At 42.7% G+C, this 27,181-nt stretch overlaps 1 protein-coding gene across 1 annotated transcript in view; it reads right to left on the reverse strand.

Moving 5' to 3' along the window:
- The window catches only part of LOC133761728 (protein POLR1D-like), a 52,054-nt gene that overhangs the window by 15,802 nt on the left and 9,071 nt on the right, over window positions 1–27,181 (reverse strand). Inside the window, exon 2 of the mRNA XM_062194437.1 lies at window positions 2,685–2,759. Coding sequence (XP_062050421.1) covers window positions 2,685–2,759 — 75 coding nt within the window. The remainder of the gene's footprint in view (window positions 1–2,684; window positions 2,760–27,181) is intronic.

Raw genomic sequence — 27,181 nt, forward strand, 5'->3', positions numbered from 1 at the left:
AGGATATGACTCGACCTGTGACAACAGCATCCCATAGGGCGCCAGTTCGTGTCCCAGCTGCTCCACTTCTGATCCAGCTCTCTGCTAATGGCCTAGGAAAGCGGTGGAGGATAGCCCAAGTGCTTGGGCCCCTGCACCCATATGGGAGACCAGGAAGAAGCTCCTGGCTCCTGATCAGCCCAGCTCCGGCCATTGCATCCATTTGAGGAGTGAAACAGTGGATGGAAGACCTCTCTCTCTGCTCCCTCTAACTGTAACTCTGCCTCTCAAGTAAAATAAAGAAATCTTAAAAAAAAAAAATTCTAATGATGATAATCTTATTCCATAATCTTTCTACATACATTAGTTGTAATTCTCCTACAGAAAGTTTGCTTTCATTGATTACTTGTAACTTGGGGGTATAATTTTTACAAGGAAGAGAAGAAATGTTTGACACTTCTGTTTACCAGTTTTGTGAGTTATGATTTAGCTTCCTAGCATTCTCTAAAAGGTTTGCTATTGCGATTATCACAATGATTGCACAGATTTTTAACAATTTTAGGTGCTTCAGTCATTCTAGTTTTATTTTAGAGGTGACTAAGTTATCCCATCTTTGACTAGGGGGCGATCTTTCAAGTTAGTTACTGAGTCTTTCATAGCTTCTTTGCTTTCTGGTATGACAAGATTCCCCAACTTCTCTTATGCATTTCCTGCTATGTAATGTAACGAGTCTGGTCTTGGCCAAAGGTAGGGCTGCACTTTGTGCTCAGCTTCTACAAGGTAATCTGTCTTATCTAATGGAAATACCCTTGTTTAGGGTGGTTCTGGCCACACTTAGGAGTATTAGAAATGGGGCTGGTGGGAATGGCATTGTGTTCTAGTGGGTAAAGCTGCAGCCTGTTGCACCGGCATCACATATAGCTGCCGGTTCGAGTCCTGCCTGCTCCACTTCCAATCCAGCTCCCTACTAATGTGCCTGGGAAAGCAGGGGAAGATGGCCCTAATGCTTGGGCCCCTGCATCCACATGGGAGATCCTGAAGAAGCTCCTGGCTCCTGGCTTTGACCTGGTCCAGCCCTGGTCTTTGCAGCCACTTGGGGAGCAGATGGAAGAGTTCTCTCTCTTTCCCTCTTTCTGTAACTCTGCCTTTCAAATAAATAAAATAAATCTTAAAAAAAATGGGGGCTGGTCACGTCAGAAAGACTAACCAGGTGATGAAGGTGAGAGCTTTGGGTTACTGAGATCAACTAGGTAGTCACTCAGTCATTTACCCTACTCAATCAACCAACAGGTAATGGAGCCCCTACGGAAACTCTGAACACTGAGGCTCAGGTGAACTTCCCTGGTTGGCAATACTCCATGTGCATCATCACACATTGGTGCTGGGCAGGTAGACGTCCTGATTCCATGGAGGAGAGCACAGCAGAGCCTTTGCTTTTAGAACTCTCTCAGACTTGGCACTTTGGGAATCTTAGCCTGATTTTGAGCTCTAGTGAATTGTGTGAGGTCTTCCAGTGAATAACTGAAGCTGCGGTGAGTTTTGAGAATCTCCTGAACTTGCAGTGGTCCAAGAAGTGAGGGCAGTTTTGGGGAATGTGACCTTTAACTTTGCAGTTTGGCTAACTCTGGACACTGATTCAATCTGCAGTCAGTTATTGCTCTAAGGATTCCTGCCTCCTTTCAGAAACAGTGTTTTTATAACACAATTTAGGCACACTGAGTGCTCACTCCTACTGAGTCATCATTTCTAGGATTTTTCAATGAACAGAGCTAGAAAAAGCCATTATTTCTCTCTCTTTTTAAGGAGAAAATCTAGCACAATTTCATAACAATATTTCCAATCCACATTTAAAATTGGAACATTTTACTTCTTCTACTTTATATTTGTATTTCTTCTACATGGAAAATAATGGTATTTATTGGAGAATAAATACTTATTTGTTTTATCCTATTATATATCATTCTCAGGATAGCAATACCAATTATAATAGTTCACTATAATGCATTTTTAATTATAGATAAAAAAATCTAAAATCAGCATATTAAAAAGGATACTTAGAAAATTTGTGGGAAAAGTAGAATTAAAAGATAAATTTATTCTGGTACATAAAAGTTTGAAATTTATACATAGTTTTTTTCATAACTTACACTCCATGAACTGCTTGAAGACTCCACGTATTTATTGAATGTAAATGCTATTGTTAAAGTAGTGCCTAAAATAGTAGAATTAACTTTCAAGGTTAAATTCTTTGGTTTACATTATTTATTTATTAAGTATTAAGAAGCTCCATTATGTATGGAAAGTGCAAAAGTAAACTTTAGTTGTATGTACCTGAATTATCATATAATCAAGTATAGTTAAATTTTTAAAATAAATTTTAATTTTTTTGAACCATAACAGCAGAAAAACTATTGCTCTCATATGGGTGCCTCTGGGCCTGTTGGTGTCTGCGTGTCTCTTGGGGGCTGTGAAACAGAGGGAAGACAGAGCAGGATGCACATTCTCCATGCACAGCCTGCCACCCACCTCTCCATGCTACTCCAGCTCCTCAGCATCCGGCCCTCAACAGTGTTGCTACTGCACACTCACCTGTGGCTGGTCTCCTTTACTCCTGCTGTTTTATGTGCCTCCATCTGCTAAGGATTTGCATATTTACAATCCCTGCCAACACTTCTCTCCTTGATGTTCAAGTTTTAACAACTTACCAACCCATGGGTCCCATTGTTTCTGCTCTAGTTTTCCCACGTTTTGCCTCCTTTAGCAGTTCTTCTATCGCTTTCCTGATGGGAAAAAGGAAGAAATTTGAGAGGCAGTCACCACATTAAAGTTTCTGAAAATCAACTCACTCCATAAATAGGATCTTGGGAAAGGAACTGACTTTTGACGCACCATCATGGGGCAAAATTTTTTAAAATGGTTGAGGGTTCTGAATACAAAAATTAGTAAGAAACTTTTTATATGAAAAGAATAAACACTGAAAAGAAAACGGAAGAGGTAGAAAAGGACAATATGGAAAAAAATTTCCAACTTGAGACCGTTAAGCCATGTATCTTTTTATTTTTTATTTTTATTTTTTTTTATTTTTGACAGGCAGAGTGGACAGCGAGAGACACAGACAGAGAGAAAGGTCTTCCTTTGCTGTTGGTTCACCCTCCAATGGCCGCCGTGGCCGGCGCGCTGCGGCCGGTGCACCGCGCTGTTCTGAAGGCAGGAGCCAGGTGCTTCTCCTGGTCTCCCATGGGGTGCAGGGCCCAAGCACTTGGGCCATCCTCCACTGCACTCCCGGGCCACAGCAGAGAGCTGGCCTGGAAGAGGGGCAGCCGGGACAGAATCCGGCGCCCCAACCGGGACTAGAACCCGGTGTGCCGGCGCCGCTAGGCGGAGGATTAGCCTGTTGAGCCACGGCGTCAGCCGCCATGTATCCTTAATAATTATATAAAAATTCTATTTCTTTTGTTATTAACTTGAAGAATAGCAGAAGGCATGAATGGCCAGATGTGCACGTGTGTATATCCATATATCATGGACTAAACAGGTCTCAGAACTCATGCAGATGTTTAAAGTTTGATGTCTTCTGTTAATGAATTAAAGGTGGATTTGATCTAGTTATGGCATCTGAGAGATGGGCCTGGCTGGAAGTCTTTAGGTCACTGGGGGCTTGTCCTCAGACCAGGAGTTCTTGAGAGAGGCGTGGTTATGTAAGCTGAGTTCACCTAACTTCTATCTCGGCTTCTTGGCTCGCCCTGAGGTGGCTCCTCTGCACCAGCTCCACCACTGCCAACCTCTGCCAGATGCCAGACTAATGAGGCCTCCCGATCCTGAGCTGTGAACCTCCAAACTGTGATTCAAAATAAAGTCCTGGGGCCAGTGCTGTGGCGCGGCAGGTTAATACCCTGGCCTGAAGCGCTGGCATCCCACATGGGTGCAGGTTAGAGACCCGGCTGTTCCACTTTTGATCCAGATCTCTGCTATGGCCTGGGAAAGCAGTAGAAGATGGCCCAAGTGTTTGGGCCCCTGCACCCATGTGGGAGACCAGGAAGAAGCTCCTGGCTCCTGGCTTCGGATTGGTGAAGTTCCGGCCATTGAGGCTAATTGGGGAGTGAACCATCGGATGGAAGAGCTCTCTCTCTCTCTCTCTCTCTCTCTCTCTCTGCCTCTCCTCTCTCTGTGTAACTCTGACTTTCAAATAAATAAATAAATATTTAAAAAAAATAATAAAGTCTTTCCTTCTCAAGAAGCTCCTCTAGGGAATCTTAAAGAAAAGCTAATACACTATATTTTAAAATGTCCAAATTCACTATTATTCAAAGAAGTGCTGATTAACTCAACAATAATGTTTCTGTTGACCCCCAAATTCCACTTTATCCTAAGAGAATATTCAGGCAAGCATGCAAAACTCTATGTACAAGGATACTCACTAAAAAACTTGTTAACAATTAGCAAAAAAGAACAGAAATCTTAAGCAATTACTAGTGAAGGATTGGTTAGAAAAATCATGGCCTATTCACATAAATAGAAAATTACACAATAATTAAAATAAAGATGAATGCTTAGACAGATATTCATAACATATTTAGTATTTAAAGCTGATTATAAAAAGGTATATATAGGGGCCAGTACTACAGCATAGTGGGATAAAGCCCTAGCCTACAGCACTGGCATCTCATATGGGCACCGATTCGATTCCTGGCTGCTCTACTTCTTATCCGGCTCCCTGCTAATGCACTTGGTTGGGAAAGCAGTGGAGGACGGCCCAAGTCTTTGGTCCCCTGTACCCACATGGGAGACCTGAGAGAAGCTCTTGGCTCCTGGCTTCAGATCTGCTCAGCTCCAGCCACTATGGCCATTTGGGGAACCAGTGATAGAAGTGAACCAGCAGATGGAAGACCACTCTCTCTCTCCCTCTCTCTCTCTCTCTCTGTAACTCTTTCAAATAAACAAAAATAAATCTTAAAAAAACAATATCTATAGAAGAAATCTTAAATTTATTTAATGTATACATTATATGGAAAAACATTTGGAGGGAAGTTATCAAAATGGTAAGATGAGTTTAGCTGACTTTTTTGCTTGTTTGCTCCTCTGCATTTTCTATTTTCTCTACAATGGACCTGTATTATTAGTGTCATTTTAAAAAATATTTATTTTAGAGGCAGAAAAAGAGTGTAAGAACACATTCTCTCATGCACTGGTTTACCTCCCAAATGTCTGCAAGGTGTGGGGCTGAGCCAGGCTGAAGCCAAGAGCTGGAAACTCCAATCTAGGTCTGCCAGATTGGTAGCAGGGACTCAACTACTTGAATCATCATCTGCTGCCTCCCAGGATCTGCATTATCAGGAAGCTCAAATTGGGAGTGGAGCCAGGATTCAAACCCAGGCTGGCATCTTAACTACTGACCCTCTTTGTGCAGTCTTTAAAAAGTAATAAAAGAAAATCAGAAAAGTTACCAGTCATATTCTAAGACTTAACTATGTGTGAATTACTGTGCAAGGTGCTAGGGGTAGTGACCTGAGATGATCATCCCTGATTGGAATATTATTGTGATATACACAAAGGTATTTACCTCCCTATTCCTAACATTTTCAAACTACTCTACCACTTTCTTAATCTTCAATAAATACATCTGCTTGTTTTTGTAGAACTCACATATATTTATAAACTCTTATTGATTTATTAAAAATGCCTCTTCAGTTAACTCTGCAGTTCGACAGTTTCAGGCACCTCCTGGGAGAATCAACGAAGAAGCGAGGCGCTTGTCTACCAATGTGTGCAACCGTCTTACCCCTAGGCTCACCCCATCAGATCACATTTCACAGCCCAGCCTTATGATACCACAGAGAGGTAAGTGGATCTGATTACCACACATCATCCATCATCCTTCTTCTAGCTCTTTAAAATAATGATGTGCCCCGCTGATAGAATCTGGAGATTCTGTCTCATTCAATAGATCATGAAATTCTTCCTATCTAGCACCAGAGAGAGCCTGCCTCACCCTTATGGATGATAAGTACAAAATTAAAGTGCACAAATACTCCAAATATAACTCTCTCCCTCCCACAAAATAGTATGGTAGTTTCTAAGTAAAAGCAGGTAATTAATCATACTTAAAGCTACCCATGTGCTCTCCGGCAGACAAAGGGAATGGTAAAAATCACCAACAAAATCTGTTCGGGCAATTTACAAAAATATGTATCCATAAGCAAAATATGTATCAATTACAAGTAAACTAGAACGCATTTAACACAAAAGACTGTTAAAAAGTTTGCCTAGATCTTAAGGACAGACTACAAGAGCCTACCTGAATCAGAACAGTTAAAATGTTGTACATCTACAAAAAACATTACTCACTAAGGCATCTTCCAGTTTGATCCTGATTCTTCCTTAGTTTTGATTTCACTGAAAACTATCGCCAGCACTGAATAACAGCTGATAAAACTTTACCAGGCACACGTGAGGATGCCTCCCGATTTACAAGTACAACCAAAATGAGAAAGACTGCTTGAGGTGAAACGAATTAACCATTTCCCAGAGATGAAAGATCCTACAAGGAGCGGCAGAGAGTGGGTGGGGACAGCTACCCAGCGGGTCCTCTGGCTGGCAAAAGTGGCTTAGTTGTAGTCCAAAGCAGACATGGCACACATGGTCCCCTTCCTATGGCTGAGACATACTCAGAGTAGTTGGGAATCTATAATTGGTTTATCAACAACAAATGATGGTACAGAACTTCATGTTTATGAAGTACCATCCCATCTGAACATAATTCCATAGTTACTGCCCCTATTCACAGATCAAAAAAAGTGATATTCAGCGACAATGACCAACTCTTCTAAAGTAACATCAAAGATCAGGGAGGAGGAGGGAGAGGAACAAAGCAAACAACACTTAAGACCTCTTCCCCTTTTAATTAATTATTTATTTGATAAGAGAGAGAGAGGGAGGGAGAGAGAGAGAGAGAAATGAGAATGTGCATGAACTCCCTTCTGCTCGTTTACTCCCTGGTGCTGGGACCTAAGCCAAGAGCTGGGGACACCATCCAGGTCTCCCACACCAGTGACAGGAACCCAATGAGTTGAGCCATCACCGCTGCCTCCCAGGGTCTGCATTAGCAGGAAGCTGAAGTCAGGAGCCAGAGGTGGAGACAGAATTCAGGCTGATATGGGATACGGGCAACTTAACTGCTAGGCCAAACACCTGCTCCATCAACCCATGTTTTTAAGGCTATGTATTCTCTGATCTTTTATTATACTATTTCTCCCACAAACATTTGCAAGCATATCCTAGAAAAATTTTCTCTTTATCACTAAAAGACAAAAAAAATAAAATGAGTAAGGGGGGAAAGGGCCTAACAGAACTGCCACTGCTTCTGTGTTCCTTCAGAGAGAACCAGGGGACAGGGTCATGGAGGACATGGAGGACAGCTCACTGCTTTGTTCTAAGAATGCGGAGCATTCCCTGCTTCCCACCCACGATTCTCCTGCATCAGCTTGCTCTGCAGAGTTCTATTTCCAAAGAGGAAAGCCACCATTTCTAGCAGTTGTGTCTTCTGACCAGGAAACATCCCCAGCTTCACAACGAAGGGACAAAGGCTGGATCATTTCCCCATAACCATGGCATCTCTTATTTCTTCAGGAACTCTCACTAATGAATTCTTGGGTAAGGAAACAGTAAATTATCACAGGGGCTAAATATTTAAATCATGAAAGATTATGTATGGAATAACAATGTGCATGAAACAAGATAGTTTATAATGAGATGATCAAACAAATATAAATTGCAATTAAAGTACAGGAAATACATACAGGACTTAAACACTTAAAATTATTCAAATATAAACTTACTTCTCAATATACTAAACCTGGTTCCTTTAAATATTGTAAAGGTTTCTTTGTAAAACAAATTAATTGTATTAGAATATCATGTTTCATGGAACGAAGACCAAGAAAGCTGGATTATTAATCAGTTTTCTGGGCACAGTCACAAACTACAGTTAATTTCCAATGATCCATGTGCGCATTATCTACAGCCAATTTCACATCTATAGCTCAGCTTTCTCAGGCTTCCCTACTCATTCCATTAGCCAGCTGGTACATGCTTAAGGAACATCAACTGATCATAACAGCAGCTTAAATAAAACCCAAGTGGGGATGCAAAGCTGATGCAAAACCATCTTAAATCCAAAGCCAAACAAATTAGTTTTGAGTTATCTAGGTCTGTGTTTGTTTTTCTTCACTTGCATCAGCTGAGAGCTATACCTAAGGTGGAATATAGAGCACAGAAGAAGTGTGAAGGAATGAAACCAGAGAAATGAAATCTCAAAAAACTGCTCAAAAATGACCGAGACTCAGATGGACCCACATACACCTCGCTAAACGGTGAAGGACAGCTAGCAACACAGGGCTGAATATTAGAAGCATTCCTCATTTTATGCCTCCTTCAGTCTTCAAAAGGTCACCTTTGATCATTCATTGCGAAGTACAGTATGTGTCACATGAGGGATAGGAAAACAGGTTCAAATAAGAGAATAAATTGTTTAAGATGACTCTCTTCTTGATGTGTTCAAACAGGAATTACCTGGTGACAAGAATACAGATGTCTTAGAAAAGTGCAGCCCCATTTGCTGCTGCTGACTGGGAAGTCATCTGAGGAGCCCTGCCCATTGTGGGTGCCTTAGGTGGCCAGTTGACAATCTCACTGTCCAGCACATCGGCCATCAAAGCACTGGGCAGAATGTGAGAGAAGTGTTACTACTTACAGCCATCTAAATTTCTTCCCCTAACGGAGTGATAAAATTTGGAGAGAAAAATGGAACATTTACTTGATCTCTAGTCGGATTTGATGTCAGACCACAGAACATTCTGATTAAAAAAATGCGGACAGATGATGGGATCACTGCTAGACATGTGCCAACAGCTGTCCACAGGCTCACACACAGCCAGGAGTAACTAGTGGGTTAGTGATTGTGTGGACCTGCAGAAAACACAGGACAAAGTACAGGCTCTACATGCCTTACTACTTTGATTTTAGACACAGATGAAACAATTCAGAATATCTTTATTTCATTTCAATAAAATTTGGAATTGTCTGGAATCATCTATTAGTTGCAAAGAAAGGTCAGAAAATTCAAATTTCAGAAAAGGTTTATGACCATGTAAAACTCAACAGGAACACTGGGGTCACTTGGGAAATGAAATTATTCATAGATCTTAAGATGAAGGCGCTAGAATATGACTTCCATAAATTATGTTAAATTTAGTCAGCCTCTATCAAATCGTCACTCTGTAAGAATTGTGATTTACCCAGTGAGTAAGGCCGTCCCCTAAAAAGGCTTACTACTAGGGACTGCATACTAAATAAAAACCAGTGTATGTACATTAACATACACTGGTTATAACATGATAATGTAGATAATTCATTCTAATATTTTTGAATTTTAAAGATTTATTTATTTGAAAAGCAGTGATAGAGCAAGGAGGGAGTGAAGAGGGAGGAAAAGAAAGAGATAGATCAATCTTTCATTCACTGGTTCACCCCTGAAACGCCTACAACAGCCAGGACTGGGCCAGGCCAAAGCCAGGAACCAGGAACTCCACCTGGATCTCCCATGTGAGTGGCAGAAACTCAGGTACTTGGGCCATCATCTGCTGCTTCACAGCATGCTAGCAAAGAGATGGAGAGAAGCAGAGGAGCTGGCACTTGAACCAGTACTCTGCTATGCCAGCATCACCAAGTGGTGACTTAACCTATTCTATGATAACAGCGGCCCCTCAATATTTTATAGTTTATAATACAAAAAACAGGGAGAGCCATTTAAAAAGTTGCCTAATATTTGAAAATACTTCTGCCAGTAAAAGGCTGGAGGATGATGGAGGAATATGCATTTTAACAAGACCTTTGATTTCATGCTCACATAGACCAAAGAGAAAGATAAGGGTAGTTTAAGCAATGGTGAAAAATCAGGAGGATATTGCAGATTGCTTTCTGTAATGAAGATGATAATTCTTAGTTACCTCACAGTGTTATTATGAGGCACCTTCCAGTTTGATGCTGGTTCTTCCTTAGTTTTGATTTCACTGAAAACTATCTCCAGCACTGAATAACAGCTGATAAAACTTTACCTGGCACACGTGAGGATGCCAGGAAGTTTTATTGGGATCCAACTGTTCTGCATTTTATACAAAACTCAAGAAATAGGATAGCTAATTTTTTACTTGACTATACTCTTAACCTAGAGAACTTATTTTTCGTCTTAGTTCTTCCTATGCCTGCACATGGTAGGTACTAAGTTAACATCTGGGGGAAGGAAGGAATTCTGGAATGGCCGGCGCCGTGGCTCAAAAGGCTAATCCTCCGCCTAGCGGCGCCGGCACACCAGGTTCTAGTCCTGGTCGGGGCACCAGATTCTTTCCCGGTTGCCCCTCTTCCAGGCCAGCTCTCTGCTGTGGCCCGGGAGTGCAGTGGAGGATGGCCCAAGTGCTTGGGCCCTGCACCCACATGGGAGACCAGGAGAAGCACCTGGCTCCTGCCTTCGGATCAGCGCGGTGCGCCGGCCGCAGCGCGCTGGCCGCGGCAGCCACTAGGGGGGGGGAACAAATGGCAAAGGAAGACCTTTCTCTCTGTCTCTCTCTCTCCTCTCTCACTATCCACTCTGCTTGTCAAAAATTAAAAAAAAAAAAAGGAGTTCTGGAGTGAGTGCAACATGATAAGAATACAAAGACTTAAAAATGGAGGGATCAGTACTGTGGCATAGCAGGGAAAGCTGCCACCTACAGTGCCGGTATCCCATAGTGGCAAGTCCCGGCAGCTCCACTTCCGATCCAGCTCTCTGGTATGGCCTGGGAAAAGATGGCCCAAGTCCTTGGGCCCCTGCACCAACATGGAAGACCCGGAAGAAGCTCCTGTCTCCTGGCTTTGGATTGGCCTAGCTCTGGCTGTTGCAGCCTTTTGGGTGGGAATCTAAATTAATACAATCATTTTGGAAAATAATATAGAGGTTTCTCAAAAAATTAAAACTATTATATGATCCAGCAATCCCAATATGATCTGCACTACCATGTTCACTGAAGTATTATTCACAACAGCCAAGATATAGAGTCATCCTATATGTCCACCAAAGAATGCATGGATAAAGAAAATGTGATACATACTATTCAGCCTTCAAAAAGAAATCCTGCCAATTGCAGCAACATGGATGAACTTGGAGGACATCATGCTAAGTGAAATAAGCCAGGCATAGAAGGACAAATACTGCATTATCTCACTTATATGTGGAATCTGAAAAAGCTGAATCCACAGAAGCAGATGAAAAAAACTGGTTATCAGGGACTGGCAGGGAGAGGAAGATCTTGGTCAAAGGATATAAAACTTCAAGTATGTCTTCCAGAGATCTATAATGACTATGGTTAATAACAATGTGTTGTATCCTTGAAATTTGCTAAAGAATGGATTTTAAGTGCTCTTACTACAAAAAAAAATTTTTATGTGAAGTAATGCATGTTAATTTGCTAGATTTATCTATTCTTTGATATATAAACATGATAATTATACACAGTTTTTGTCAATAAAAAATTAATTTTAAAAAACCCAAATACTGTCTGTAGCTAGAATAGATGGTGGTTGAGATGCAAGAAGAGGCAAGACAAAGAAGCTGGGAAAAAAAAAAAAAAAAGAGAGAAAAAGCAATAATGTGGCCCCTGAGGGAACACATGTGAGAGGAACAGATGCCTGCAGGTTCCTGATTGTGCAGTCTCCTGCAGGGGCCACATGTGAACAGGGTGTATCGGTCCAAACACCCTTAGAGTCATCTAACTCTTGGTCATATTGGGAAGCCACAGGATTGACTGAAGACACAGAATGGACTGAACTGGACTTCCATCTGTCAGGATTGAGGGCTTTGGTCATTTAGGGCACTTGAAAAATCACAGTGACATTTCCTATTTGGAAAACACTTTTCCCTTAGCGAGCAACCAGTCAAAGGTAAATGGCCTTTGTTTAGCTTCTAATAATATTCTCTTCCTTCACTACACGAATGGTCAAAAGCCCTCTGTATTCATATGTTTACATTCTTCCAAACTCCACTTCTCGGTGAAGATGCTGACAGTGCTTGGAAACAGAAGGGCTTAGTGTTGGAGTCTGAGGGTGCCAATGCAGAGTGGATGAGATGTCATCGTGAGGGCCTGTCTCTGCAAGGGCTTGCCACACACAGTGCTCATGGGATCAGCAAATTTACAGTCTCGGCTTTGGCAATCCAGAGCTTAATACAGCTCAGACAGCTGTATTAAGATGTGGCAGCACCACATCTGTTGCTTAGGTTATACCCTCTGTCCCAGTGGCTCAGACTCTAGCCACAATTTCACCAGCAGACACTCCAGTCAGTGCTACCTTCTCCTCCAAGCCTATCCTCATATCCCTTTGCCTCACATCAATAGATGGAACTACTCCCTTCTGGCAGACTCACTGAGGGCATACCATGTTCTCAAGTATTTTAAAGTCATAAAATAAGCCAAAAATATTAAATGTACCCATCTCTCTGAGTCTTGACATTGTAACAAAATTTTAAAACATGGAGAGTTTAGCCTAGTAGTTAAGATGCCTGTACCCCATATTGGAGTTCTGGTTCTGCTCCTGATTCCAGCTTCCTGCTAATGTGTTGTTCCCTGAGAAGCACCAGTGAAGGCTCAAGTACCTGGTTTCCTGCCACCCAGGTGGGGGATCTGGATTGAGCTCCTGGCTCCTGACTGTGGCCCAGGTCTAGCCCTGGTTGTGCGACATTTGGGAAGTGCATCAGGATATTTACAAGTTACCTATAAAATAATAGAATGGTCTGTGGGTCAGTATCGAACTTCTTGCATGCTCCATATAGCTCCACACATGTATAAATATAAGAGTAATGTAAGTTAGCATTTCAAATGTTACTCAGCCTCTGAATGCAACTAGTACAAGTACTGTGCTAAGTCACAAGTACCTCCAGAAATATGTGCTGCAATAGTGACAACAAGCAAACAGATGGAAGCTTCACATGACACATCGGGAAACAACTCTTTCTTAGGGTAGCATGTATTGCATTCACACCAGCAGGAAGGATCTGACAAGGTAATGTTTCTTCTCTTCTAAACACTTCTACAGCCCAAATCCTCCCCAGGCTCTAAAGCAGTGTCTACTCAATAGTCAACAGTGCTGTAATCTTCAGGTATTCAGTTTTCCTTCATTCAAGGGTACAGGTCAGAACATGAGGAGGGTGCTTCCTGTGTTATGAATTCCAATGAGCACCAGATCTCCAGTGACAGACGCCTCTATTTTATATGGTATGATATATGGGCTGCCCTCCTCACCAGCTTCTAGAAAACTCTTCAAATACTGATATAATAAGCACTTAACATGCACAAATGCGATATGATAAAAAATATGAATAGCAGCAGTCCCCATTATCATGTATCTTAGACCTAATCCTCACAAGTCCTCTGTGTAACTATCATCCATGGTTCAGGAGAGAACAAGGAAAAGGCAAGAAGCTTATCTAATGCTATAAGAGCTACAAAGTTAACCCCGCTGCTATGAAGCTAGACAGTCTCTGGGGCCCAGGATCTGAATCCTTACACTACAGCTCTATTATAAGGCTTTTTTTTTTTTTTGACAGGCAGAGTGGACAGTGAGAGAGTGAGACAGAGAGAAAGGTCTTCCTTTACCGTTGGTTCACCCTCCAATGGCTGCCGCGGCCGGCGCACTGCAGCCGGCACAACGCGCTGATCCGAAGGCAGGAGCCAGGTGCTTCTCCTGGTCTCCCATGTGGGTGCAGGGCCCAAGCACTTGGGCCATCCTCCACTGCACTCCCGGGCCACAGCAGAGAGCTGGACTGGAAGAGGGGTAACTGGGACAGAATCCGGCGCCCCAACCGGGACTAGAACCCGGTGTGCCGGCGCTGCAAGCGGAGGATTAGCCTTTTGAGCCACAGCGCCGTCCTATTATAAGGCATTATCAAGCAGCTCGGTCTAGTGCAAGAGCAATATTTTACTGCACTTATCATGACAAGAACTGCTTTTAGCAGGGATAGAACTCTAGTCCCTTCAGCTTGCATTTCAATGTTCTCAAATCTTTGCAGCTATGCAAAGGTGACCTCTGAGGGTGGGTTATTACTACAGAGAGGTGACTTCAGTTAATGGTTAAAGTGGGTTCTTAATAGCTTAGCTCCTAGAAGAAAATCTTATTTCTCAGTTCATAAGACACCTGACTCACTGTAGGTTATGTTGACTCATTTTCAGGTAAAAAAGTCTTTTAACAAACATTTATTCTTGGGAGGCTGACATTGTGATGGTGGGTTAAGCTGCCACTTGCAATGCCAACACCCCATGTAAGAGTGCTGGTTCAAGTCCTAGCTGGTCTGCTTCTGTTCCAGCTCTCCGCTATGTAACTGGGAAAGCAACAGAAAATAGCCCAAGTACTTGGGTCTCTGCCTTCCACGTGGGACACCTGGATGGAGTTTCAGTGTCCTGGTTTCAGGCTGGTCCAGCCTTGGCTGTTGTGGCCATTTGGCAAGTGAAGCAGACGATGAAAGATATTGCATTGTTTCTCTTTTCCTCATCATTGTCACTCTGTTTTTCAAACAAATAAATCATCTTAAACATATACATTGCTGAAAATCCTGCATTCCTCAGAAAAAAAATTATTCTTAAATCCCAATACAGAAACTGTAGTGATTTATCTTCAGTTCATATTAAGACCTGAGTAAATATGCTATAGTAAATTTTATTTAAATTATGGAGAAAAGCATTGCTTAGTAAAAATAACTTTACAGGGGCAGGCATTGTGGCACAGCAGGTTAAGCTGCTGTTTGGGGGCATCCACATCCCATATAGGAGTGTCAGTTCAAGTCATGGCTCCTCTGCTTCTGATCCACCTTCCTGCTACTCTGCCTGGGAAGGAATTAGATGACTGTTCAAGTACTTGGGTCCCTGCCATCCATGTGGGAGGCCCAGGATGGCATTTCTGGCTCCTGGCTACTGTTTGACCTAGCCCTAGCTGTTAGGGGCATTTGGAGCAGCAAAGAAATCAGTATCTTCCTTTCTGTCTTTCCTTCTCTTCTGCCTTTCAAATAAAAATAAATAAATCTTTAATAAAAACTATAAAAGTAACTTTATGGGAGAGTGATGGCAGGGTTATTTGGGAAATAGCAAGTCCATGACTTATACAATACTAAGGAAATGAGATCTCACTAGTCCAAGTAATCAATTTCAGCTCACAATTGATAGCTCCGATAGGTCTAAGAGTCAAAGAGATCACACAAACAAGACAAGTATCTCCTAATACTAACTGATAGAATCAAAAAGGGAGAGAAAGATCCAACATGGGAAGTGGGATACACAGCAGACTCATAGGATGGCAGATGTCCTAGACAGCACTCCGGCCTCAGAATCAGCCCTCAAGGCATTCAGATCTGGCTGAAGAGCCCATGAGAGTATAGCAGGCATGGAAAGCCAAGATATCATGGAAAAAAAAAAAAAAAAGACCTAAATGAATGATCTCTGTGAGTGAGATCCCAGTGGAAAGAACGGGGCCTTCAAAGAAGGAGGTACCCTTCTCCGAAGGGAGGAGAGAACCTCCACTTTGACTATGACCCTATCGGAACAATATCAAAGTCAGTGAACTCTAAAGGCTTCCATAGCCCTGGCAACTCATGACTAGAGCCCAGGGAGATTACTGACGCCATGAACAGGAGTGTCAAATTGTTAAGTCAGCAACAGGAGTCACTGTGTACTTACACCCCATGCGGGATCTGTCCCTAATGTGTCGTCTAAAGCCAAGTGATGCTAGGACTGGTACTGAAACAGTATTTTTATACTTTGCGTTTCTGTGTGGGCGCAGACTGATGAGGTCTTTGCTAATTATATACTGAAGTGATCTTCTGTATATAAAGAGAATTGGAAATGAAAAAAAAAAAACAACCTGGTGTTAAAATGGAAATGGCATAGAAAATTAATTATTTTGAAAAAAAAAATTATGTAGGATCTCTGTCTTTAATGTGCTGTACATTGCTATTTAATGCTATAATTAGTAATCCAATGGTAGTCTTTTCACTTGATGTTGCTATATGGGCAAAATGTTGAAATCTTTACCTAGTATATACTAAACTGATCTTCTGTATACAAAGAGAATTGAAAATGAATCTTTACATGAATGGAAGGGGAGAGGGAGCGGGAGGGGGGAGGGTTGCGGGCGGGAGGGAAGTTATGGGAGGGGGGAAACCATTGTAACCCATAAGCTATACTTTGGAAATTTATATTCATTAAATAAAAGTTTAATAAAAAAAAATAAGGAAATGAGATCTAATAGATCAATTGTTAGAAAATAAAATATAGGGGCCGGCGATGTGGCGCTGCGGGTTAAAGCCCTGGTCTGAGGCACCGGCATCCCATATGGGTGCCGGTTCGAGTCCTGGCTGCTCCACTTCTGACCCAGCTCTCTGCTATGGCCTGGGAAAGCAGTGGAAGATGGCCCAAGGACTGTGGAGTCCTTGGATCCACGTGGGAGATCCAGAAGAAGCCCCTGGCTCCTGACTTTGGATCGGCTCACCTACAGCTGTTGTGGCCATCTGGGGAGTGAACCAGTGGATGGAGGACCTTTCTCTGTCTCTACCTCCCTCTGTAACACTTTCAAATAAATAAAATAAATTTTTAAAAAAAGAATTAAAAATATAAACAAGTATATGCTCAACTGAAAATTTACTTGGGAGAAATAAATCTAGATAGAATATAAGAGGTCAAAATTATTATGTTCTTTTACTCAACAAAGAATATTTTATTATCTCTTTAAGAGAATAGGTACTGTGAAGTACAAAGCTGATGAAAGCTACAAAAAATAAAGAGGTTTAGAAGTCTAGAAAAATGCATGTGGAAGAGAGCCAGTACTGTACTTAAAGCTAATATGGCAGCTGCCTGAATGGTGTAAAGCATAGGAGTACATGGCAGAAGGTTAAAAAGTAGATAAAATTCAAACTCACACCAAACAGCTGTTCAAAATCAAACAGGACCCCCCCCCCCCCCCAAATCCCAGAAGCTGTACAAAAGACAATATTATAAGGGCCAGGCATGGGACTTAATAGATTAAGCTGCTGCCTGTAATGCCAGCATTCCAAATGGGCACCGGTTTGAGTCTCTGCTGCTTCATTTCTGATCCAGTTCCCTACTAATGGCCTGGGAAAGCAGTGGAGGATGCCAAAATTCTGGGGCCCCTACCACCCATGTGGGAGACCTAGATGAAGCTTCTGGCCCCTGGTTTCAACCTGGCCCAGCACTGGCTGTTGTGGACATCTGGGGAGTCAACCAGCAGATGGAAGAGCCTTCTCTCTTTCTCGCTCTCTCTTTCTCTTTCTCTCTAATTTTGGCTTTCAAAATAAATGAATAATCTTTTGAAAAAACAATCTTATAATTCCTTCCTGGGCACTACTTTTCTTTCCCTTCTGTACTTTTAGCATAACGCTCTCCAACTCACTGCAATCCTGCAGATTATTAGACATTTGTCATGTGGACATGAAGTTCTTGGAACCCTCATTCCTTTCTTGGGCATGCAGTTAATATACATAATTGTCATTCCCAAATTAATATCCTGGTTCCTGGCTTCAGCTTGGCTCAGCCCCAGGACTGTTGTGGTCATCTGGGGAGTGAACCAGCAGATGGAAGATCTTTCTCTCTCTCTAATTCTTTCAAATAAATAAACCTTTTTTTTTTTTTTTTTTTTGACAGGCAGAGTGGACAGTGAGAGAGAGACAGAGAGAGAAAGGTCTTCCTTTTGCCGTTGGTTCACCCTCCAATGGCCGCCGCGGCTGGCGCGCTATGGCTGGCGCACCACGCTGATCCGATGGCAGGAGCCAGGTGCTTCTCCTGGTCTCCCATGGGGTGCAGGGCCCAAGGACTTGGGCCATCCTCCACTGCACTCCCGGGCCACAGCAGAGAGCTGGCCTGGAAGAGGGGCAACCGGGACAGAATCTGGTGCCCCAACCGGGACTAGAACCCGGTGTGCAAGGCGGAGGATTAGCCTAGTGAGCCGTGGCGCCGGCCTAGTAAATCTTTTTTTTACAAAAAGAAATGAAAAGCAAAAGTTACAAGACAGAGCCTAAACTCTACCTCTAGAACTTTAATGAGGATAGAAGTTTGGCACATTGTTGATAAATATACCTCATACCAGATAAACCACCTCATCTAAAACTTGATATATAAATCACTCTCTTAATCCTAAAAGAGCTTTATGTTATACAAATGCCCTGTAGCTCTCTGTGGACTGTCCTAAACAATACTTTACAGTTCTTGTACCTCGGTCCCAGGATGAGAAGCTGGTCAGCCCGCTGAAGCTATTTCCCTCAGTTCTGTTAGCACCACAGTAAACTGCCAGAAAACAGAGTCCACCCCTTGCAGATATTCAGTGTCTGATCCCTCAAGTGCCTATAAGTTATACTCAGAGCTAAGGGCCAAGGAAAGGGAAAAACATGAAGATAAAAAGAGAGTTCCAGAAGGTATAAGATTCTCTAATCATTTCATGCTCTTTAAAAAGTCTTCATTTCAACACCTATGTATAAAATAGTCTCTTAAAGGTACCATTTCAAGATAAATAATTTACATGCCATCAACTGAATTAAACAATTGTCAATGGAGGAAGAAAACATTTATAATGCTAATTTTTAGAAATCCAACAATGCACAGTGAGAAGGGAGAAAGACTGTACCCCACAGCCACCAGCACAGGCACAGTGACTGCCCTGGGGTTTTCAGGGTTGAGCAGAGACTGGTCATTGGAGGCAAGAGGTGAGGAAGAGCCACCAAGAAACAGTGAGGATGTAGGCCACCCCAGGGTGAGTGTGCTTCCCTCTGTCAGACTGGGCCCCACCTTGACCACCAGGTGCTTTCTGTCTTTCATACTCTGGTGACAAACACTGCTTTGAGTTCTAGCAGTTTCCTCTAGAAAACTGGCAGGGTGGAATTTTGTAAAAAGAGTACACATACACAGACAATATTCTCTACATCAACAGTTAAGCGCACAAATTACTATACTCAGATAAGTTTATTTAAACTCCTGACTCTAAACCCTGAAGTTCCAGGTTGTTTTTCAGGCAACTAAGGAGGACAAGGTAATTTTAAATCCCATTTTCCAATTTAAAAAAATCTTAGGGGCCAGAGCTATGGCGCAGTGGGTTAAAGCCCCAGCTTGCAGTGCTGGCATCCCATATGGGCACTGGTTCGAGTCCCTGCTGCTCTACTTTCAATCCAGTTCTCTGCTATGACTGGGGAAAGCAGTAGATGATGGCCCAAGTGTTTGGGCCGCTGCACCTGCATGGGAGAAATGGAAGAAGCTCCCAGCTCCTGGCTTCAGAATGGCACAGCTCTGGCCATTGTGGTCATTTAGGGAGTGACCCAGTGGATGGAACACCCCTTCCTCCTTCCCCCATCTCTACCTCTCTCTGTAAGTCTGTCTTTGAAATAAATCTTTTTTAAAAATCTTAGTTAATACACATACAAGTGCTTTGCAAAAAAATTCTACATTAGTAGTGAACATGATTAAGCAGTAAAACACATACAAAACTACCTTTGACAGCAGTGTCCCACTGAGAAAAATGTTATGAAAGTTCAAAGTCCTGAACTTAGATTGGTCCACCAAACCAAACTGCACAACTGTTTTATGTTTACTTTCAAACACCCCAGGGACACTTCCTCCTCTGTCAGGGGCAGGGGTAGAGTTCTGGAGCAATGTAAACAGTCTCTCACATGCTGACTGCCTTGAAGGAGAAGCCATGAAAAAAGCTGCAAGAGATAACAGAAGAGAAGGAACTTGCTCATGGAGGCTAATCTCCATAGGAGAAAAGACCAAGGCGTGGAAAGATGGATTATTGATTAATCTGATATTTACACTGACAACATACTACCTACACAGGACTGATATATCAGTGTGGTTCTGGCATCAGAAACCAGCTGCAAGACAACCAAGAAGCAGCAAACTCTAGCATAGAACTTTATTACACAGAGACTCACAAACTACTTAAATGGAGTGCTATAACCAAAAATGGAAGCATGAAAGCATGTTCTACAGCCAGTTTAACTATGTATTGTTTTACAAAGCATCAAAAAACACACAACTTTCTCCTGTCCCTTTGTTAATGTGATACTCTAAGTAGCTGTACATATTAGAATCATCACATTTACTACTAAAACAAAGCATCCGTAGGGATCAAAGAGCAGCTGCAGTTTAACTGGCTGGAGTGATGCTAACAAAGGGTTTAGAACGGAGTTAAAAATAGAACAGGTACACAATGGAGACTGCAGAGGAAAATTCTGAGACAGATCAGACAGAGTATCCAAACAGCACATTTTGGCTTCCTCCCAAAGTCTAATGCACTCTTATACTTAGGAAAGAAGGATATTACATTTTTAACACAAATGCTTGGGACCATATTTTCACATCTCATCTGAAATACTGAAGCCCTAAATTCACAATTCTCCTAGCTTTTGCTTATAAGAAATGGGGCCACACAATAAACTCCTATGTTAACTCTTATATACCTAGTGAATCCAGAGAGGTCCTGAATCTAAGGTTTCATAAGGCTCTTTTCACTATAGTTTGCAAAGAAATAACTTATAATGCTCAAAGATTAATACAAAACTATATTTATCTTTTTTTTTTTTTTAATAAAAGCTTCCCATGTGTTAGATTTAGAGGTCATCTAGTGTAACTTTACCATATAAAGCCAAGGAAACTGTGGTTTACAGAAGTTAACAATTTAGCTAAGACTAAATAATTATTTGCCTTTTTAAAAAATTGTACCTCAAGGGGCCGGCACTGCGGCACAGTGGGTTAATGCCCTGGCCTGAAGTGCCGGCATCCCATCGGCACAGCTCTGGCCACTGCGGCCAACAGATGAAGACCTCTATCTCTGCTTCTCCTCTCTCTGTGTAACTCCGACTTTCAAATAAATAAATAAATCAATCTTTAAAAAAATGTTTAACTCAAAATCATCAATATTTCTCTTACCACTCCAGGAACCTAGGGTGGCCCATTATGGTCCCTCTAAGGTGCAATGATGAAGGGACAGAGCATAATTTTAATATTTTGACCCAGAGCCATTTAGAGGACAACACAAAAGGTCCCAGCACTAACACTACTCTAGTGCTGTGACCAATCTGTGATAACTGCATCCGAAACAAGAAGAATTTACTTGAGAATTCCAGACTGGGAAGAATCACCCCAATGACACATCTCCCGATCCCTTTAGAAAAGGGATTATGCAGTTCCCACTTCATTGGTTTGAACTGAGACATGTCTGAGTTACATTAAAAAATGAGAAAGAAGCTACAATTCTGCCATTTATTAGCCCTTGTGACATTTAAGATTTATAAAATGGAGATATTTCTGGGTTTTTTTTTTTTTGACAGGTAGAGTTAGTGAGAGAGAGAGAGAGGAGAGAGACAAAGGTCTTCCTTTTTCCGTCGGTTCACCCCACAAGTGGCCGCCATGGCCAGCTCGTTGTGGCCGGCGCGTTGCGCCAATCCAAAGCCAGGAGCCAGGAGCCAGGTGCTTCTCCTGGTCTCCCATGGGGTGCAGGGCCCAAGCACTTGGGCCATCCTCCACTGCACTCCCTGGCCACAGCAGAGAGCTGGCCTGGAAGAGGGGCAACCGGGACAGGATCGGTGCCCCGACCGGGACTAGAACCCGGTGTGCCGGCGCCGCTAGGCGGAGGATTAGCCTATTGAGCCGCGGCGCCGGCCCATGAAGATGTTTTCTATATTTTAGGGATACCGGGGGGAGCTTTGGTACAACACAGATGAAAAAGTTAAAAGTGAATGTATTTAAAGATAATGCCAATAAAGTTTAACAGTATGGAAAATATTTTTATGAACTAGCCTTTATCTGGGTTCTTCACCAGATACTCTCCAACTCATCTTAAGATTTACAAAAATCAGCCCCTTTTCCAACATATTTCAGGCTGAATTTAAAATACTAGTCAATAATATCGCCCTTACACTGTACTCTCTGGAGCATATGATTCAGCAGAGTTTGTTGTCTTCACACGTGTTTCAGGGAGGTAACATCAGCAGCCTCAAGGATTCTGACCTTTATCAGGCAGTCATGGGCTCATGTCTGTTTAGCAGCCAGCAGTGTAACCCTGGGCTGGTTACTTAACCTCTCCAAGCCTCAGGTTCCTTGTCATAAATGGGAAAACTTTTAGGAAGACCAAACAGGTTTACCCCCTTGGCGAGGCCAATCAGTCTGCCCACTACAGTAACAGGCATGTGTCTATTAGGCTGTCTGTTCTGGGTCAGGAATAATCCTACCTACAATCCTCTTGTCCTGGCTTGTTCTTCAGCACTTTACTCTCAGATGGGGTCCAACTTATTAGAATCAGCAAATAGGAAGGGAACCCTCTGCTTGCTTGCTGCAAGTTTGGGCAGCAGAAAGCCACACACTTGTAGGTTGACATTCTAAAGACAGATGTTTTCAGCAGAACAGTTTCTAACCCTAGGCTCTCACAATCCCTAATTTTCCCCATCCATTTAAGGACAAAGTACAATCTTTGCCACATCAATAAACAAGCAGACAGCAAGCATAAAACTGTAGCACCAAGTCTGGAAGACTTAATTGCAAGGTCTGATGCAGAAGACAAATTCAACTCATTTATTTTGACACAGAACATGATGACTGTACTCACTGTTCCTCATAGTCAGAGAATGAAATAAGTCAAGCCCACATCTCCAAAACACTATTAAGTATTCCAAGCACCAGGATTTATGCTTAAGTATGCAGAGAAGAGTAAGCAAGCAAACTAGGATGTGAAATATATTTATATGAGGAATCTCAATGATATGTGAGCCTTAACTAACCTGAGTTCCAATTTAAATCTACTGAGGTCCCAAAAAACTTATTAGGTAAGGTAATGAGAAAGTAACAGTTGTGGACTAAATGCGCATGTGCATCCAAGGAAAAACTACAACAGTATGTTCATCTTATTGTAGAACAAATGTTATACAAATGGCACAACAGACGTCAAATTACAGAACGCTCCATTTAATTCTTTGTCCTTCATGTGCTTCAGGCCATATAAAAACTGGGACTTCTGACAAATTTCCACCAAAATGCAGGAAAGTGCTTCTTATAAAGCAAGGCAAAAATAAAACATTACATTTTATTTTATTTTTTGATATATTACTGCTCTGTGAAGTCCCCAAGTTTGAGACCACACAGTTAAAATATAAAATTATTAGGTGCTCCAGCTCTATGCTGTGGCCCGGGAAGGCAGTGGAGGATGGCCCTAGTGCTTGGGCCCTGCACCCACATGGGAAGCCAGGAGGAAGCACCTGGCTCCTGGCTTCGGATTGGCGCAGCGCACTGGCTTTAGTGGCCATTTGGAGGGTGAACCAATGGAAGGAAGACCTCTCTCTCTATCTCTCTCACTGTCTAATTCTGCCTGTAAAAAAAAAAAGTTATTAGGTGCTCAGAAAACCAACATGTCTGCCTTAGGTGTCAGTTCTCGGTAATGTGAGATGCACTTTGTGTAGCCAAATTTGTCTTCCAAATTCAGAACCCTGCCTTCTTATTGCTGTATCAACAACATGCTCAGTTCTCCTCAGTTCTGGTGACCTCTCTAGGCTCACAAACTGGCAGTATCCCTACTCTTCTGGCATCCTATCTTTGCCTGCTCTAATCAAGACTACCTTTCATCTAAATGAACTCATAGCTTCAATATCACCAGGACGGGCCTAGTTTCCTGTCTTCCACATGTGACAGATGACAGAGCTAAAGACATACTTGTATGACCACACATTTGTAGTTTTCAACTCCAAGATTACAAAATAGTTATTTCAGGCTTCCAAATACAAGTTCAGTTCCTAGGATATTCAACGAAAAACATTAGAATACATCTTTTTTTTTTTTTTTTTTTTTTTTTTTTTTTTTTTTAATTTTTGACAGGCAGAGTGGACAGTGAGAGAGAGAGAGACAGAGGAAAAAGGTCTTCCTTTGCCGTTGGTTCACCCTCCAATGGCCGCCGTGGCCAGCTCGCTGCGGCCGGCGCACCGCGCTGATCCGATGGCAGGAGCCAGGCGCTTCTCCTGGTCTCCCATGGGGTGCAGGGCCCAAGCACTTGGGCCATCCTCCACTGCACTCCCTGGCCACAGCAGAGAGCTGGCCTGGAAGAGGGGCAACCGGGATAGAATCCGGAGCCCCGACCGGGACTAGAACCCGGTGTGCCGGCGCCGCTAGGCGGAGGATTAGCTTAGTGAGCCATGGCACCGGCCTAGAATACATCTTTTATTCATTCTACATTAAACATCTTTTAATCATTCTACATTACACATCTTTTAAGCATCTACTAGAGCCAGACACTGTTCCAGGGGCTGTGGAAACATCACTGAACATTCACACAGAAATCTCTGTCCTTTGGAGCTTATATTAGTGTATATATGTGTGTATAAAACAGATATTATATAATAAATAAATAGAAGGTAACAATACTACAGAAAAAAATTGTAGGGTAAAGGTTCTAGGGGAGGGGCTGTAGTTTTAAACAAAGATGTGGAAGAAATGTCATAGATCCTTTAGGAGTTTAATAATCCATAGCTCTTTGGTGCAACCACAATGCTAGCCCTGTAAAGGCAGGAGCCAAATGAGATTCATCTTTGCACCCCCAGTGCCTAAAATACAGGGTCTTAAATAGCTACTTTTAGAAAATGCATGGGGATGGTGGGGCTGGTAATGTGGTGCAACGGGTTAAGCCACTGTCTGCGATGCTGGCAACTCATATGGGTGCAGGTTTGTGCCCCAGCAGCTCCCTGCTAGTGTGCCTGGGGGTGGGAAGCAGCAGAGGATGGTCCAGGTGCATTGGCCCCTGCACATACATGGGTGACCCAGATGAAGCTCCCAGCTCCTGGCTTCAGCCTAGCCCAGCCCTGGTCATTGTGGCCATTTGGGGAGTGAACCAGCAGATGCAAGATCTCTCTTCTCTCTGTCTCTGTAACTCTTTCAGTAAATGACTAATATCTTTTTTTTTTTTTTTTTTAAATGCACGGAGGTGGGCATTTAGTACAGTGGTTAAGACACTGGTTGTGATTCCTCACCTGATTTTGGAATCCCTGGGTCTGAGTCTAGGCTCCACATCCAATACAGGTTCTCGCTAATGTGTACCCATGGAAGGCAGCAGGTGTTGGCCAAGTACTTGGGTCTCTGCCACCCACATGAGAGACCCTTACTTTGCCTGGCCCAGCCCTGGCTGTTGTGAGCATTTTGTGGGGGCAGGGCAGTTACCCAGAGGATAGAAGATATCTCTCTCTCCTTTTCAAATAAAAATAAATCAGTGTTTTAAAATGCATGGATTCCATATTTTTATAGCAATCCCATTTGCAATAAATGGCACAGATTCATGAGACAGCTGGTTAGGGAACAGATATAGTATTTGGCACTGAAAAGACAGCATACCTGAGACCTAGATCTTTAGAAGTTTACCTCATGGTACCCAAAATAATAATCTTACAACTTTCACTTCACCAAAATTCTGTAGGGTATAAGATCCCAAAGAAAATCCCTATCACTCTCCCTTACTGCTTTTCCAAAATAAAAATGTCCTTGATCAACTTGAGTGGGAGATATTTCATTTTTGACAGAGAGATGACAGAGCACAGGATAAAGGTGGTGAGGACGGCAGTGCCAAAGACTCTTGAGGACAGAGAGAGGACATTCAATGAAACAGCACATGAAATGGAACCAATTTTATTGAGGCTGTCTATGACGCAGTCAACCCAGGTCTTCCTCTCACTGAAGCCACAGGACAGGCATGGTTCATTCCTCACTCAAGAACTTTGTTTTCCTAGGGCTTGTATTCTGGTGGCTCTCTCAATATAAAAGTAACAGTGGATGAGTGAACAAAGTATGTCATTAGTAGTCCTTCTTTGCAGTTTCTCCTCCCTGTGTGACAGTTACGCATTCCTTCACTGACTTGAATGAATGTTAATGAGAGCCAGCTTGTGCATCTCACATGGCCTTTTATGTCTTGGGGACACAGAGGCAAACAAGGACAGTGCAGCTGCCCTCAGGGAGCCTTTATTTGACTTAAACAATAAATAGGGGCAGTGCTGTGGTATAGAGGGTAATTTATGGAGCAATGCAACTAAGGAGGACAACTCAATTTTAAATTCCATTTTCTAATTTTAAAAAATCTTAGGGGCCAGCGCTGTAGTGCAGTGGGTTAAATCTCCAGCCTGCAGTGCCAGCATTCCATGCTGGTTTGAGACAGCTGCTCCACTTCCTATCCAGCTCTCTGCTATGGCCTGGGAAAGCAGTAGAAGATGGTCCAAATCCTTGGGCCCCTGCACCTGCATGGGAAGACCTGGAAGAAACTCCTGGCTCCTGATCGATGTAGCTCTGGCCATTGTGGCCAACTGGGGAGTGAACCAGTGGATGGAAGACCCTACCCCCCCCCCCACCTCTCCGTCTCTCTCTGTGTAACTCTTTCAAATCAATCAATCAATCAATCTAAAAAAAAAAAATCTTAATGCCCAGAGTCCTATACAAACTCTTCCCTAACACTCCCCTCCAAACCGATGCTTTCTTTAAAAAACAAAACAATAAACAGATAAATATACAATGTAATGTCAGTGAACAGTGGGCACTATGAAGTAATACAGCAAGCCAACAGGATGGATGGTGATGGAGGCTTGTATGTAGGCATACATGCACACATACTATTTCAGAGGAGGTGGCTTTGGGAGGTGGCTTCTAACATGGTGCCAAGGATCCCATCTTCTGGTATTCAGATCTTGCATAATCTCCCCTTGAGTGTGGGCTAGACTTACTGATTCATGGATGTCACTTGTGAGATTAGTGTATAAGAGTGCTGGCTTCCAGCTTGAGTTCTAACAATTTTGGATTTCCTACTCTGGGGCCAGGCAGCTGCCATGGCATCAAACAGTTTCACAAGAGTGGAACTGAATCCTCACCAGGTGGGCCTCACAATGGCAGCCAGGTGACTCCACATCAGAATCATTAGCCAAGGCCACCCAGATGCCTGACTCACAGACTGTGGGAGATGTCTTGTTCCTGCCACTAAGTTTCAGAGTAATCTGTATGCAGCAATGGGTAACTAATACAGTGGTAAGGATGGTCTCTCTGAGCAAATGACCTGGGAAAGGCCATGTGAAGATTTAGGGGGACAGGCGCCATGGCTCACTTGGCTAATCCTCTGC

Source organism: Lepus europaeus, chromosome 6 (genome assembly GCF_033115175.1).
Source record: "Lepus europaeus isolate LE1 chromosome 6, mLepTim1.pri, whole genome shotgun sequence".
Classification (NCBI taxonomy): domain Eukaryota; kingdom Metazoa; phylum Chordata; class Mammalia; order Lagomorpha; family Leporidae; genus Lepus; species Lepus europaeus.